The 16002-nt window shown below is 36.5% G+C and overlaps 1 protein-coding gene across 1 annotated transcript; it reads right to left on the bottom strand.

The window, feature by feature from the left end:
* Positions 1–383: 383 nt before the first annotated feature.
* DYNC1LI1 (dynein, cytoplasmic 1, light intermediate chain 1) lies at positions 384–15715 on the bottom strand (the record flags this gene model as incomplete). Its single annotated transcript, XM_010136151.1, has 11 exons — positions 384–1293; positions 3292–3438; positions 3602–3722; positions 4630–4674; positions 4800–4859; positions 6288–6399; positions 6744–6879; positions 9125–9218; positions 10364–10533; positions 13768–13998; positions 15599–15715. Coding segments are annotated over 11 exons (1346 nt in total), but the record flags the coding sequence as incomplete, so codon positions are not given.
* Between the last annotated feature and the right edge of the window lie 287 nt (positions 15716–16002).

Genomic DNA, 16002 nt, shown 5'->3' with positions numbered 1-16002 from the left:
CTGCTTCCTATTGTGTGTCTATCAGTAGAAAGTGACCACAAAATTTGCACAGAACAGTACAGTGATGCTCAGCATTTGTGTACTGAAAGCTTCAGTAAAGCCCTAACATCAGTCAACTACTACTTAGTCAATATACTGGAGTTATCAGCAGGACCCTTAGTGTAACTACTGTGCTTTTAAAACACAACAGCAGAAACCACCCAAGTCAACAAAGCTAGTTTTACTCCTACAAACACTGTAGAAACAATGCTTTAAATCACCCACCAGTGATTTATTCACTGAAAGGTAAAATATAAAAGCATGTTTTAAAATGTTTATACCACATTCTTAGGTTGAACTGTAAACAAAAAAGAAAACCATGGCTTCAGTGAAAGTTACTGAAATTTGAATGCCAAGAATACTTTATTAACTGATTACAGTTTTGATGACCAATTTTAAACTAATGTAGGAAACACAGTAGGGGACCTTAAGGCTGAGCCATATATATAGACAAATCCGGATACTGATAATCTGTACATTTAACCTCTGCTTTGTTTTTATACATCTGTTATTCAGTGTCTGAAATTAATCAAAAAGAAAACCCCCAAAAACTGGCCACTAATTTACTCTTATATTTGGAATGAATTCTCTCATGGGTTTTTGAATGCAGTGTAAATCTTGGTGGAGATCGAACAGATTTTTTAAAAACCATACTTCAAATGAAGTGTTCAAGTATAATTGGAGTTTGTTGTTCTTGTTACAGCTTTTGTCTTCCAAAAACTAATAGTTGTTCTCTCCTGTAGAGTTTAATCTATTCAAGATAATATTAAACTTGCCTAACAGGTTGGGAAATCAATATAAATTAAGTGCCTGTGGTGTGTATCAGTTTTCCTGTTCTAAAAAACCTCTATCACTTAAGTGGACATACTTGCAATTTTACACTGACTTTTCAACAAAACCTGGAAAAAGATTAATTTACTATTCTTGCACTGTGAACAGTACTCCTACGTGATGTGATAACTGTTTTCCATCTGTACACTCCCTTTTGTAAAGTTGGGCAACACATACGAAAGAAAGACAGAAATCAACTGTTTGTGTTCTGAAAGACATTTCAGTTCTTTAGTCCCAGTCACTGAAGGAAGAGGCAGAGGCAGGTTTGAATTATCCCAGAAAACTGAACAATTGGTTTTATTTGGCGTCTTCAAGATGCTTCACCTTCTGTGGGAGATGCAGATGTTGTAGGAGAGACCATTTCAGGTTTTCGTGAAATTCTGTCCAGTTCCGCCTGAACATCTGTTAAAACTGGCTTCTGACCTACAAAATAAATGCATATCATTCAGTCACGTTTACGAAGAAGTTTTGGGAAGGCCTATATTATCCTTAATTCTCAAATCAGACAAATCCTAAAAATTGTTACCTCACCTTTAATCTGTAACCAAAGTGTATTAAGGCCAATTCCCAAAAGAAACAGAAAGGAAACAGTAAAGTACATCCTTCTATATTTCCAATTTCTCAAAGCAACTTCCACAGTTATATATTAATTGTCAGTACACAAAGAGTTGAAGTATAAAATACAGATAAGTCTATTAAGGCTAGGAGCCATGAATATGTCTACACAATTTTCTGCATCATATGTATTTTAAATAATTCTGAATGTAAATCAAGGGTTTCACCATAGACCTGTGAAGACAGCTCTACATACTTGGTCAGCATAAATCTGACTCTGCTGTTCATGGGTGCACACAGACCTGTAGATGGCAAATCCCTTTCTCTCCTCACCCACTTACCTGCTCCTGAACTTGGAACGGCACAAACATGTGCGCAGTCATAGGTAGACTTGATCCAAGCTTAAAACACACCATTTTTCACCCCACCATTTTTACTCTTAGCTCTTGCTCCCCAGTCTAGGTTTCTATCCTGCCATGTTCTATCACAAGAATGGAGAAGACAGTATGAGAGAAGACAGTGCAGAATATTAGAATCTAACACCATGACAAGTGTGCATACTATCTCGGGCTGTAAAGGAAAACTCTGACCTACACATAGCTTTAGTAGTGTCCCAGCATCCTTTCTGAAGATGCAAATTAACAAGAAATATCCACAAAGCTAATTTTTGCCAGATGTACTATGTTGCTCTTCAAATCCTTTAACAAAAGCTAATACTGTATGAGAATCCAAGCAGCTACTATTCCAACTAAAAAGGAGAGTAATTTCTCACAACTGCTGAGGGGAAAGTAGTTCTCAAACCCCTACTGTCTTGACAGCCAATTTTCAGATTTGAAGAGTTAGTGTCACACTAAACACAAGACAGCAAATACTGGGGAAGGTTAAGAGGCCACATCTAAGCCAAATTTATTTGTGTTTATGGTAATTCCTTGAAAACCAAGTCCTTTACAACATTAAAGTGGCTACACTCTAACCTTCATTTGTTGCATATTAGGAAATTTCTGAGAACATTCTGCAACTCATATTGCATCAGCTGCATTTATTTGAACAATCTCTATATATTGTTCCAGTTAACACTCTGACTTTGCCTGCAGCAGATTAGGAAGTACTTGTAAGCTTTGCTCAGCCAACTGAGCTTTGCATTTAAAAAAGGGAAGTACACACGTGAAAAAAAAATTTCAGTCAGTCTACACAAAACATTAGGAGGAAGCAGCATTTTCACCTAAGTGCAACGTTATTAACCTCTGGGAAATGGGGAGAGAAGATGTCTGTATGAGTGTTCGGAAGAAATACAGAAACATTTTAATCTGTAATAGCAAGAAGTTCCAGAGTAGTCTTGCATCTAGCTTTGGAGCTGTCACTATCAGACATTTTTAGATTAATAATAATTATTACTCACATCATATAAAAAAAGACTATCAACAGAAAATACATGAGTATTATCACAGGCTGTCAGACTCAACAACATCATATCAGAGCTAGATCACTCCCAAAAGAGGTTAAAATAATTTTAACACTGACTATTTTTAAAAAAGAACAACTCGAAATTAAGTTCCAATATATCTGAATAATATTAAAAAGGACTTATAGCATAAGCATTTTTATTGGGATGGGGGAGAAAAAAGGAAAAAATTGATTCATGTGGACACAATTCATGCTTAGACAGCTACATGAAAAATTTTTCATTGATCCTCTGAAAGCCCTAAAAAGACAATACTAAACTGCTGCAAAAACAAAAGCAAAAACCATATCAAATAAAACATTTGGTTAAATATAGTAGTGTGCACACATCTGATAAACTATACTGATAGAAATGATCCACCTCTCATAATTTAGATTGAGTTGATCTTTCATCATTAATCATACCTGGCTTTTTTGCTGATGGTGGCAAGTTGCTGCCAGCACCTCCTCCTGGACTGCCACCAACACTCCCAGGGCCACCAGGAGAACCGGTTTTCTTGCTTAAGAGACTATTGAAGAAGTTAGCCAGGACTCCTTCACTAGTAGCTCCAGCTACAAAGGGAGGAGGAAAATAACCCCAAAACCAGAACAAAACATATTTTAAGTAAATACTGATGTAGTGTGTTCATTAATCTTAATAAGTATATTGAAGAAAGCAGGCAAAGCCGCTATTTTACTTCCCCGACTCTATTTGCACCCTCATAAGAAAAGGTACCTTTCATATTGGGATCAATTTTTTTTGATCCAGTAGGGATAGGTGTAACACTGGCAACGTTTGATGTTACAGATCTATTTGGTGTCCTAGGAGATCCACCAGGAACTCTTGGAGATGCATCCTGTGCAAAAAAATAAAAAATTCCTAAGCTGAACTGGTCAATCTTCTACAGAATTAAATCATGTAGTGTAGGAGACAAGAATGCTTCATTTTATATTTCTCACAGCTCCTAATATATTTTTTTTAAATACTGTAGTATCCCATGTAACTGAAATGACGCAGGATTAGGTTTTGCTGATTGTGTATGAGTACTAGTGAAGCTTTTCATTTTATCCCAATGAGAAATCTGAAAATCCATCTGTTACTCAGTAGTGCCTCTGACCATAATGAAAACTGCATGGATCTGATCACAGAGGAACCACACCAAATTTCTTGGGAAGACAACACATACCACTAATACTGTGGAAAGGACTAAAAGCAGTCCAGGAGAAAAAGCATTATTCATTACTTCAAGGATAACAAGTCATGTTTGCAGTTCATCTAAAGAGGTAAAGCTACCTTTATAAGATCACATGCTTCCCATTAAACTGTGTTAGTTTTTAGTTATTTTATTTGTATTTTAAATGTAGATGATGTCATAGTTTTCATTTGACCTTAAGTTTATGTCAGATGCTTAATAATCCTGGGAGAGACAGTGCCAAATTTAGGTCACAACAGTCTCCAAGGCACTTCAGCCAGCGTAATTTGCTCCCTGGCACACTATTAGGACAGAAAGGCAAGTCAACTAACTGTTTAGAACATATGAAAAGCCATGACATTTCGCCCTTGCTGTCAGTACAAGTTGTCATGACTAGTTGTGAAGAAGTGCCATAATTTTTTAGCAGTGTACAATGTAGACTTCAAATTCTATGTAGTTTAAAAAGCATTAATCAAATAATATTTGATAATGCAATTAAAATAAGCAACTCTCTAAATATATTAAAGTGAGTAATTTTCATATGATGGTATTTAAAATTTTTATTACTAACCACTGGCCTTCCTGCTGCAGAAGGGGGTTGTTTCGCCAACTGTGACTGCAAAAAAAAAAAACCACCCATGTAGTGTTAGATATTACAGTGACTAAGAATACAAAACCAAATTGTAATGAGAATGTTGTTAAATGCAACATTGGCTCCTTGTTTTATAGACAGAAGATTACCTGCTGCTTCATAAGAAACACTTGGTCATCTTCTGCTACAATTTCTTTTTCATGAACAAACTGCAATACAAAAACATTAACATCATTTTGACTAAAAAACAGACATGTATTTCCTTTTATACCTCCTGGTAAATATGACCAAGGCTTTCAATAATGAAGTAAACATGTAAAATACTATGATGACTCCAGAACACGTTTTCTATATTTAAGACAATACCTCATTATTTCATTTAAGAGCTAAGTTAATTAGAATTGAAATAGAAGTATCATTAATTCCTGTGACACGGCAGGCACAATTGTGTAAATATACTTGAGGAAAGACCCATTGAAAAGTTCATTAAAGCGTTCAGCAAAAGAAGAATGAAGTAAATAGTTACAAGGCACATTCCAGGGTCTCAGTATCACTAAGAAACATTCATAGATACACACACTCTGCAGCAGGCTCACATCTGTTAACTTATTGAGGCCCCACCCTGGTATTATTTTATAGGTAACTATGGCAAAAGTGATTCTTCACCTGCATTGCCTGAGACTGGTATATGAACTGAACAAAATAATCTTGGATCCCACTTCTGTGCATTGAATCACAAGCATTCTCCCTCCAAATAAGCTCACCAGAAAAATTTCACCGAAACAAGCAAATATCAGTATCAAAGTTTATATTCCAAGCCTGAAGTTTATAAGCACGCAAGAGTTGGCAGTTATATATTCCTTGGGCACTTCCTTGACATACTGCTATATATGTCTTGATTTTTTTCCCCTACAGATTGCAAAAAAGATGTAGCATTGGTTTTCTCAGCTAAAATGATTTACATTTGGAAATATGATGAGTCCCAAATTCTTAGCTTTGTTAGAAAAAGCCATAGAAATATCTGCCTTAAATAACTTTTGTATGCATGGAGTCCACTGCTGCTGGCATTTTGTTCAACCACCTTACATGTGTTTTCAGGTAGTTCTGTCAAAGCCTTCTGTTAAATAGTAAGAGAGAAAATATACTGAATATATGTAGAACCTGTTTTCACATGTTTATTTTTGATTTTAATACTGTCTCAAGCTTTCTTATTTTAAATACTCCAATAGAAACAGAAAACATAAAGAACAAAATGGAGTATTCTTAAAAAATACTAACTCAACCTGACTGACAGCTAAATGACACAGACTTTTCAATACCAAGTATTTATTAAAAGCAAAACAGGTATATTTATAGTCTTGAACATGTAACAGCAGCATAAGAACAAAGCAAAAAGCAAAACACAAACCTCAGTGTATGTTGCAGAAGAGATACAGAGAACAAAAATAGATAATGATTTTTTGATAACTAAAAAAGAATTTTAAGAACAAAATAAGAAGACAAAGTAAGAAAAAACCCCATATGGTTTACCACACTTTCATGGTAAACTGGAAGCAAAGTCTCAAAGAATGAGAAACAGTCAAAAAACTGACAGGTAAATAAATAGAGAAGTTGAATGCCAGAACATCTCAATTTACCTTTCTGACTGGTGGTTTTGTTATGATATCTTCAAAACTGTCTTCTGCTTTTAGTGTCTGAAAGTTCTCGTGCAATATTCCTATCTTCTTGTCATTATCCCAACCTGCAGGACTAGATAAAGGATTATTTGGTTTTAACTTCTCTTGTTACTTCAGGTTATTCCTGTATGCAATCCTGAACTGCCAAGAACTGAAAGCCAGGAATGTCGTCATAGCTCCCGTTCTCCTGTGCAAGCCAGTCACTGATCCATACAACTACTTAGAGATTGATTTCCCATAACATAGAAGAGCAAAATCTCTGGGTTTAGCACGTGTCTTTGGGGCAGCAAGTATTTGTAATCTCAATCCACTGGCACATGCCAAACTCCAACTCATGAGAATGTTAAATGGAACTTCAAAAAGCATAAACAGAAAAGGCTCTGAATGCTATTATCCATAATAATACAGGTAACTTACATAAATACTGCATCTTTTTCCACAACAACAGCTGAAACATTGAAAGGAAATCCATACAACTTCTGGACTATATATTTATAGACTAAATCAATGTTTTTGTTCTCCTTTACTGAAGTGTAAATAAGTGCTGCCCCATCTGAATAAACTTGTTAAAGAAAACTCAGTTTAGTGGCTAATAAAGAGATATTATAGTGACCCTTTTTTGTTACTTTAAAGGTTATTTACTTTGTAGAATTTAGAGGGGGAGTACAAAATCAAATAGGTCAAACAATTTCCACTGTTGTTTTTTTTTTTTAAATAAGCTATTTAGTAATTTAAATCTTTCTGCATTTGTTTTAGGCTAACTTAGCTATTGCTTACAGAGCGTGAAATACAAGCTCTTCTCACTTTCAAAGACCACAATACCAGTGGTTTCACTATGATGTTTTCAAAACTGTCATTTAAGAAACAAAAATTTTCATGTCACATGCTTGTATCTTGTAATTATCCCATCCTGCAACACAGACGCTACAGCATTAACACTAGTAGCTTCAAAAATGCTAAAGATCTTTCACTTTCCCACTTGGGTTTTCAGTTGGGGAAAGCAAGTTCTTACATTTTACAGTTACCTGCTTTTGAATGAAATGAAGGCAAATGAGTTGTGCTGTGTATCAGTTACTAAAAGACCAAGAGAGTACTCCAGCATGGTTCATTATCAAATTAATACAGCTTATGTACAGGATTAATAAAAATTACTTGAAACTTCCCTGGTTGCTTTTACCTTGGGATTATAAAAATGCCAACCCCCCCTCATTTATTTCTACTTGCATGAAATTCAAATTCTGGAAGAAAGTTAGATAATGGGATCTGATTCCCATTCAGTGAAGTTAGAATTGAATTCCAAGTTGTACATGGCATATACTATCGCAAAGACTAGATTCTACTAATCTTTTGTATTCTTCCTCCATCCACAAGGCTTATTACAATTAACCATAGTTTCATTTTGAAAAATTAGGCCTTTGAAGCCTGCTGAAGGAAGTGCCATCTTGGTACTTAACTGAGGTTTCAGGTTCTTGAACTAATTTTTCTACCTGTTAACTGCTGTCCTCCAACAGTATTTAAACTTTATTTTACCACAGCACGAATGACGATGACACAAGGTAGGCTTATTACTGGCATCTAAAATCTAGGTCTCAGCACGTCTAGCTGACTAAACACTAAGCAGTATTTTATACACTTCTTGTTAAAAAAATGAAGTTTAAAAATAGTAATAGCACAGTTAGTTACAGCTTATGTGCACTGTCTCTGTACCAACACGAAAGAAGCCTGTGGATCTTTCCTAGAGCAATTCACGCTTCCTTTCTTTCCTCATCACCTCATGCTGTGCAATTACTGAACACTGAAAAAACTGTGTATCTGAGTCAAAAAGAGTAACATGCCTTACGTGCATCTAGAGCAAGATCATAACAACAGGTTAATCCATTTAAGTATTTGCGAACTGTCTCCTAAATATGGAAATGAAGGCAAGTAAAAAAATTCCTGGTAAGGGGACATGCTAGACTTTTGCAGCTCTGTAAAAACCCCAAACAAACAAACCAACCCAAAACCAACAAAACCAAAAAATATTAACTCAACTTTAGGGGTACCTGAAGCAGACTGACAGCTACAGTAAAGGAATGGCATACTGTCAAGGGCTAGGGCTGGGCCGGCCACTAAATGAATCCCCCAAAGAGAGGAAAGAGAAAAGGAGCAAGGGAGAGTAACTTATGGATTGGAAAAGAAAATGAAAACTGCTTTAATGAAAATAATAATAATAAAATGAAATATATACAACCACATCACTGTCACCACTGATGCTGTGGGCAGATACCAGGGAAGGTCCAGACTGGACTCAGCAACAAACTGAACCAGATGCAGGAGCTGGATTCTGGAATGTTCTGGAGGCAAGAGAGCAAGAGCCTCACGATCTCTCAGCTTTATACCAAATACGACATCTATGGGATAGAACACCTTGTGGGCCAGTGTAGGGTCACCTGTCCTGTCCGCTCCTCCCCACAGGTGCAGCTTCTACCTTACTGCACCCCCACTGTGGCACACAGGATTGAGCAGTGACCCTGGTCTGCACAGGAGCAAGTATAAGCAAGAGCCTTTCTGCAAACATCAAGCGTTATCTCTTCACAAAGCAGATCCTGTCTGCAAAAATATGCTGTTAACTTCAGAACATGCAGTCCCTTAGCAGAGACTGAGCTGAAAAGTAAAATCACTGAACAGAATTAGGTCTATTCTAACTCAAACTAGGACACATACTACTTTGATACAGATACAAATATTCTTTTAAAGCTGGTCGTAATTAATGAAGAGATTTAACTGAATCATCATCTTTAGGATGTGTTAAAGGATACACTGTAAGCAAAACCGTCTGATATGTGACTGAATGAAGTCAAAGTGTTCATCTCTGTAGTCATGCTCTTTTTCCAGAATACTGATGGCATCACACTGTCAAAATAAACACAAAATTAATATACCACTTTCGGTTATGTTGAAATAACAGTGGTGCTACATATCCAGTTCATAATTGGGCAAGGGGGATGGAGTGGGACCGGTGGTACAGAGAAAAACAAAAACCTGCTAACATAGTTTAGAAGCATAATTTAACCATTTTTCTTTTTAAATAATATGTAACTTGATATGCATGTACTGTGGTCAGCACTAACTTGTGAGTTAAACTGAATGCCATTTTTTCATTCACTCCCACTCCCCCCCTCCAATGCAACAACTCAAAGTCTCTGTTGACTACTGATCCACTAAATGACACCAATATATTTTTACATGCTGTGGTATTACAGTGCTTTTTACCCAGTTACTAACTAGCCCTTTGTAAAGAAATGTGGTAGCATTTAAAAAAAAAAACAAAACAAAAAGGGTGGGGGCAGAGAGGAATGATAGAGAGCCAGCAGGTGAGGAAAAAATGTGCTTTTCAAATGAGAGGATTAGCCTTCCAGTGAAGGAACAGCATATGCATCAAAAGGTTTATTCTTTCACTGTAGGCCAGCAGAGGCTGCAGGTGCAGTATGCTTAATGTCAATGAGAACTGAAGAGTCAAGGTGAGGGTGGGGGGGAAACAACAAACCCCAAGCCACAGGAGAAGCACACCAATTTTTTCTTTAGACTAAGAATATGGTTACATATCTAACAAAATCGCAGAAACACCCTTAAGGAATTAAGGGAAGTTAACATAGCACACTTTCCTAACTAGAACCCTCAAATATATTAATCTTCAGGAAAAGATCAGAAATATTAAAATAAAAAATTACTAAAATACTATTTTCAGAATAAAGAGGACTGTGGAGATCAAGGGGAATTCGAGTTGCTTACTGACTTGCTCACTTCTGTGAACAAAACCAAGTCTGAGGTACTCCTCTATTCCTTGAAAACTGGTAAACTAAAGGAAAAACTAATCCCAAAAGAGCACGCAACGAGGTCTTCCAGAAGATAACTAACTTTCAACATTAAACATTTTAAAAGCATTCTTACACAAGCTATTCAGAATGACTTAAGAACCATGTGCTTCCCATCCCAAATCCATAATTAACATAATTGCTTAAATAAAATACACAAAAAACCTAAAATGTGAAACAAACCTTTGTACAAACTACTACTACTGGAATGCCTAAGTTACATGTTAGTGTATCTGCACCCAGGGGTAAAATCACACTGTCATCTTTGTCTTCCTGTAATGAAGTATTTCTTCTCTGTGGAGAAGCTGGAAAATCCTCGCCTGGTTCTATATATTCCTGGAAGTCTCTTACCACTGAAAGTAAAAAAAGTTGTATTAAAAGATCGGCTACTTTATTATTTCAACAATGATTTCCACTGCCATTGATCTCTAGCACTGTTGATTGTTTAGTACTTCTGCTTCATGTTGAAAAAATTGATCATGCACCAAGTGCTGACTAATTATTTGCTGTACGCAGCACAAGAAAGAACTAGTTAGTCTGAGATCTGCTTGCTCAACAGCCAGAAGAACATGACCAGATAAAACTGTCCATAAGGACACCACTAACCCATCTTTATTTTATCATTTTATCATTGAGGAACCACTAGGCAGTTGCTATTAACTATTACTGCTTGATATGTTTCCTAAAGGACACAAGTTTCCTTGCATTCTTCTTGGCAAAAGTAATGGAATTTTGTTAGAATAAACAGAATTAAGCCTTTCACATAATGCTTAGCTGCTACTGTATGCCTGATTTTACCTCAAACCCCTTTGTCCACACTTCTCTCTCTCTGTACAGTGAATCTACAGTAGCAAAAAGAATACTTAAACATTAGTTATTTACTAATTTATAATTAGTTAATAGCATATTAAATATTCAGTATGCTTTTACAATAATTAGATACTACTTTAAAATTTAGCAAGGAGAGTAAATCAGAATATAACAAGAATTAGAAAAAAGATAAAGTTACAAGAGTAACTCTCTTGTAACAGGTTCCGAGGTATACACCCAAGTCTCTAATTACACTTACTATTCCTACAGTCACGGATGAAGTATTAGGCATAAATTATATGTCTGTACCTTTTACATCACATGTCCTGTTTCACACAGCAGAAACAGCATTCTACAAAAACCTACCATGATTACTTTTCTATTGAGTAACACATCCTGGCTCAGCCAGAAAATTAGGCAGCAAGACAATTTAGCTGAATCATGCACACTAGCAGCTAACTACTCTAGTACATTCTCACTGCTTTGTCCTGATTTATCACTAAACTGATGAAGCCCTCTGAGTTTATACCTAGAAATAACAGAGCAAGCTTTTTTCAACACCCTGGAGAGAAAAAAGATTTATTTGGCCAAGATCATTCAACTTTTCTACAGGTCTCGGAGTTCACACTAACAAAGAGCACATGCACAGATTATCATCTCTACTTGAATACTCAGCTCAGGCTTTCTACGCAGGGAATGCTGCTACTTCAGTCTGGTCCGAAAGCTTCTGAGAGCTTCCCACTCTGTGTTTTAAGCTCAGGGTTCTCACCAAGATATGCCAGCCACTCAAGGGAGTCTCTCATACACTCCGTCCTATCTGTCCTGGGATAATTGCATGCTAAAATAAAAATCCCTACTCCAGCACTGAAGTTCTCCAGTGGATTCCTAAAATTTCCATTGTATGATCATAACATACCAATATTTATACAAGTACAGAAAACAGTAAAAAGGATTGATATAGTATATCACAGCTTAAGGACTATGAAATGCAATCTCAGGTTTTCCTCTGAGACACAATTAAAATGATCATGCCACAAGGCTTCATTAGACACAGCTGAATTCAGTAAAAGGAAGAGCTATTCCAGCCCTTCACACACAGCTGCTATGTATCCTCTAAGGCATTCCCATACCAGTTTTGGTCCTTACAGGGTCTGGTTTTGAGTGGATTTTCTAGAACTGGAAAACAAACACAGCATCACACCTTCAGAAAACTACATACATAAACACTGAGTAGATCTCAGTCCTGTTAGCAAGTTAAATTGGATCGCAGGAGCCTCTCAGGAGCACTAAGCCTCACACAAAAGTAGGACCATGTAGCCAAAAGTCAGGCAAACAATATTCTTCCCTAATCCTTTTGGCAGTGTCAAGCTGCAGCCCACCTAGCCATGTAAGAAGCCACATCACAGAAGGTTCAAAACAAAAACAGCTTCCAGCCATATCTGGATTGTCCAGGGCTTATGCTAAACCCAACATGCAGACCATCAATATCTATAAGAATTAGACCAGATGATAAAAGAACAAGAGAGCAGATAAAACTTCTAATGAGTGGCTGGTTTTCTTTATTCAATCACTTAAATTTTCGGGATTTTGTAGTATTTCACTACTCTGTTCACTCAGTCAATAAAGCAACAAAACACACATTTTTGGTAACAGAGATACGGTGTCCTTACTACTTGATCCAGTAAAATACTATCCTGAAACTGTTGGGAGGGGGATATTAAATACACACACACGAACACCACCCCCCAAAACAAAACAAAAAACCACATCCAAAAGAGCTCAGCTCCTCCCTCCAAAACAACTTCTTGCTATAGAAGATAAAATTATCAAGGGTAAAGCTTCCCTTAGAAGAATCTCTCTCAATATACAAAACAGACCCCCTTCTCCCTTATTCCAGAGTGTCTACAGCTGTCCAACCTTACAGGCTACTTCATCACATCACAGCTACAACCTGCATTTCTGAAAAAGCTATTCAGCAATTGGGCAGTCAGTTGCTTAAGAACATACGAGTTAAAGAGAGCATCTTTAGACCTGTTAACAAAATTTAACCATGCTGTTTGATCTTAACAGAAATTCACTGAGAAATGAATGGGAAAGGCTCATGTTTTAGTACCCCAGTGGAAACACAACGGCTGCCCAAAAGTAGTATGGAGCTATGGTGTTAGTGAGTTCAGTCAGACAGTTTAAGGAAACCTGCAATAGTTCTGCATACTTAAAACTAAGAAGACAAGACACTGACAGAGCTGTATCATATCCATGCCAAACCAAACATAGCTGCATTAGTGCCAATTATGATAAAACTCTTCAAGCAGAAAGGGCCCAGATATAACCATGCTGTCATGAATCATTTCAACATTTACACTTTTGGTAGGTAGAGAACAGGTCCCAAATTCCCTAGACTAATTACAGGAACAGTTAAGAAGCTGATACAGTGATTTGCCTTTAAAATAAATAAAAATGGAAAGCCAGAAGTTTCTTCACTTGGAAAAACCTTATCTTGAAAAATCTGTAAGAATTTTGTAAATTCAAGATTGTAAATTCAGGCCAGCTATGTTCTTTCTGAAAGCTTTCCCCCCCAAATTAATGTACTGCTGTTAGAAAAAAATACTAGTATTGTTCGTATAGCTACCTTAGACTTTTCTGAAGCTTGACTTGCTTGATAAATCCTAATTTTAAGCAATATTTCCAAAGAATGAAAAAAAGATGTAGTTGAGAGTGCAGAAAGCATTAAACATATTTGATTTAAATGGATTCCTACGTATTTGCAGAATACTCACACTTTTGTTCCATTTCTTTCATTTCTTCAGGAGGAATTTTTAACTTGTCAATATGTTCTCTTACAACACTTGCCCATTTTTGTAAAGAATCCAGTGCAGTCCAAGGTCTAGACATGTCTACTACCAACATAATTAGAGTGTCCTTTAGAGAGCTTGCCTCCATCGCAAATTTCAGAAGACCTTTGTGATACAGATCACCATCCAAAATCCATACGTTACACCTTGTTTGGTCTACAAAAAACAAAAAACATTTAATGAGACTTGAAACAGTGCACTATGTAACAGCTATTAAATCTTCTTTACATGTGAAAAATACAAGAAAGCAAGCAGATTACATATTTCATCAGTCAACTGAACGTATATAACAGATAGCAAACTGCAGCTTGTGGAGACAAGCTCCTCCTCTTCAGAAGCTGGACGTTTAATGGTTGATAACTGAAGATCTTAAATACATTGTGAAACTGAGAACACAGAGGTAGCATTCAACATTTCAAAAATTAATGTTCACTGCTTTAGGGAGGGAAAATGCTTTCTTCAAGATGCACCTTAGAAGGGCAGAATTGGGTGAATTCAGCCATCCCTTCTCAGCCCCTGGTCTACTCAGCTCTCAAAGACTGACATCTCTCTTTCAAACTTCAATATGTTATGTCTGTAACTCTTGAAGTACAGAATGCACCTTGGACCTTCAGAAAACTGGAGCAGAACTGCAAGTTTAATTATTTAGATGGACTTAACAGACAAGGAAGTTATTCTTCATATTTGCAAAAGGATAATTGCCATACAAATAGACCATCCCACTGCTTTTTTCCCCTCAAAACACTATACTCCAATGTTCATGCACTTCTGCAGTAGATACAGAGATGTTGATTCAAAATTAGATAGATTAATATAATTACATTTTGCCTTACGGTGAGTTTTTTATTACTTGTTACAGAAGCTCTGAGGAAGACTGTTTAGATAAAACTTGCAATCCTCTTAACCCTGGTGAAGTAATCTTTTAAGACCAACAGCCAGACATAGAAGTCAGGAAAGTAGGTGATTTCAGAAAAAAAAGAGGACAGCTTCTTTGGTTCTCCTTCTATCTGTATGTGTTTAGCATATATTCACGCTCCACTCCCTCTAAGTATTGCCTCTAGGTAATTCATTGCACCTCTATAGTGCCTGGTCACACTCCTTCCCTTGCTTCCCCACATATAAGCATCAGTTATCTATTCCATAACTGCAGGTATTTGGAGTCTGAATCTTAAAACATCTTTTTAACCTTCTAGCCATAAGCCAACTCCAGCCAGTTGAAACACAGGTTCTACTTTATTTCTCCTTCCTCAGAATTTTTGGGTTGGTGGTTTGGGGTTTTTTGTTGCAGTTTGTTTTTAAAATATCCTTTAGAATTGTGCATATATTCCTACCCATCAATACATGATACATAGTCTTGCAGAATATGATACCATCAAGACAAAGGTTTATCTGTATGTTCAAAAAGATAAATACTTGCTATAATAATTGAGATGCAAGATAAGAGCTTAGGCACCTTTTCCTCTAGGCCTGAGGAATGCACATTCATTCAGAATGTTGCAGCTAAGACTGCTTTCCCCGGTTTTTCAGCCTTTTCTTTTGTCTGGTTCCTCTCCTCCTCTACCACTTAAGTGATCATTCACGGTATCTACTAAAGCAATTACACAGAAACTTCCTGATGATACAAATCATTCATAGCCTAAGCTGGACTCCTGCAAATTACAGAGAAAGAAAAACATCCCACCGTCATTCCAGATACCACACTACTGAACCATTTATTTCAAATCGGATTAAGGTATTATTAGAAATATAAACTTACCATCTCGATCTTCATCATGCACATTTAAATACAAATATTCCATTCCTCTTCCTTTTTTGTATTCCTCTATGCCTTGAATTTTTCCTATTAAGCTAGTTTTACCTGCTCCATCTTCACCTGGAGAGACAGAAGTTAGATCCCTCTCAATCTTTAATCACGGTTACATATTAAAGAACATCTGGGGCAAGAAGGAAACTAACAGGGTGACCGAACTCAAAGTTTTCATATATACTAGGCTTTGCCAAACTCATCCATCTGTTGAAAGCGCACGCCTCAGCTTCAAATCTTATTTCTAATTATTGGTAAATGCAATTATGCTACTAACTACCATATCTGAAATAGGCTCTTATATATTTAAAAAGTTACTCCTTAAGGAGTAAAAACCTCAATTTCAGTCTTCCAAC

This window comes from Buceros rhinoceros, unplaced genomic scaffold (genome assembly GCF_000710305.1).
Source record: "Buceros rhinoceros silvestris isolate BGI_N320 unplaced genomic scaffold, ASM71030v1 scaffold40495, whole genome shotgun sequence".
Classification (NCBI taxonomy): domain Eukaryota; kingdom Metazoa; phylum Chordata; class Aves; order Bucerotiformes; family Bucerotidae; genus Buceros; species Buceros rhinoceros.
The sequence above is the reverse complement of the archived record's forward strand: the minus strand, read 5'-3'. Positions and strand labels throughout refer to the sequence as shown.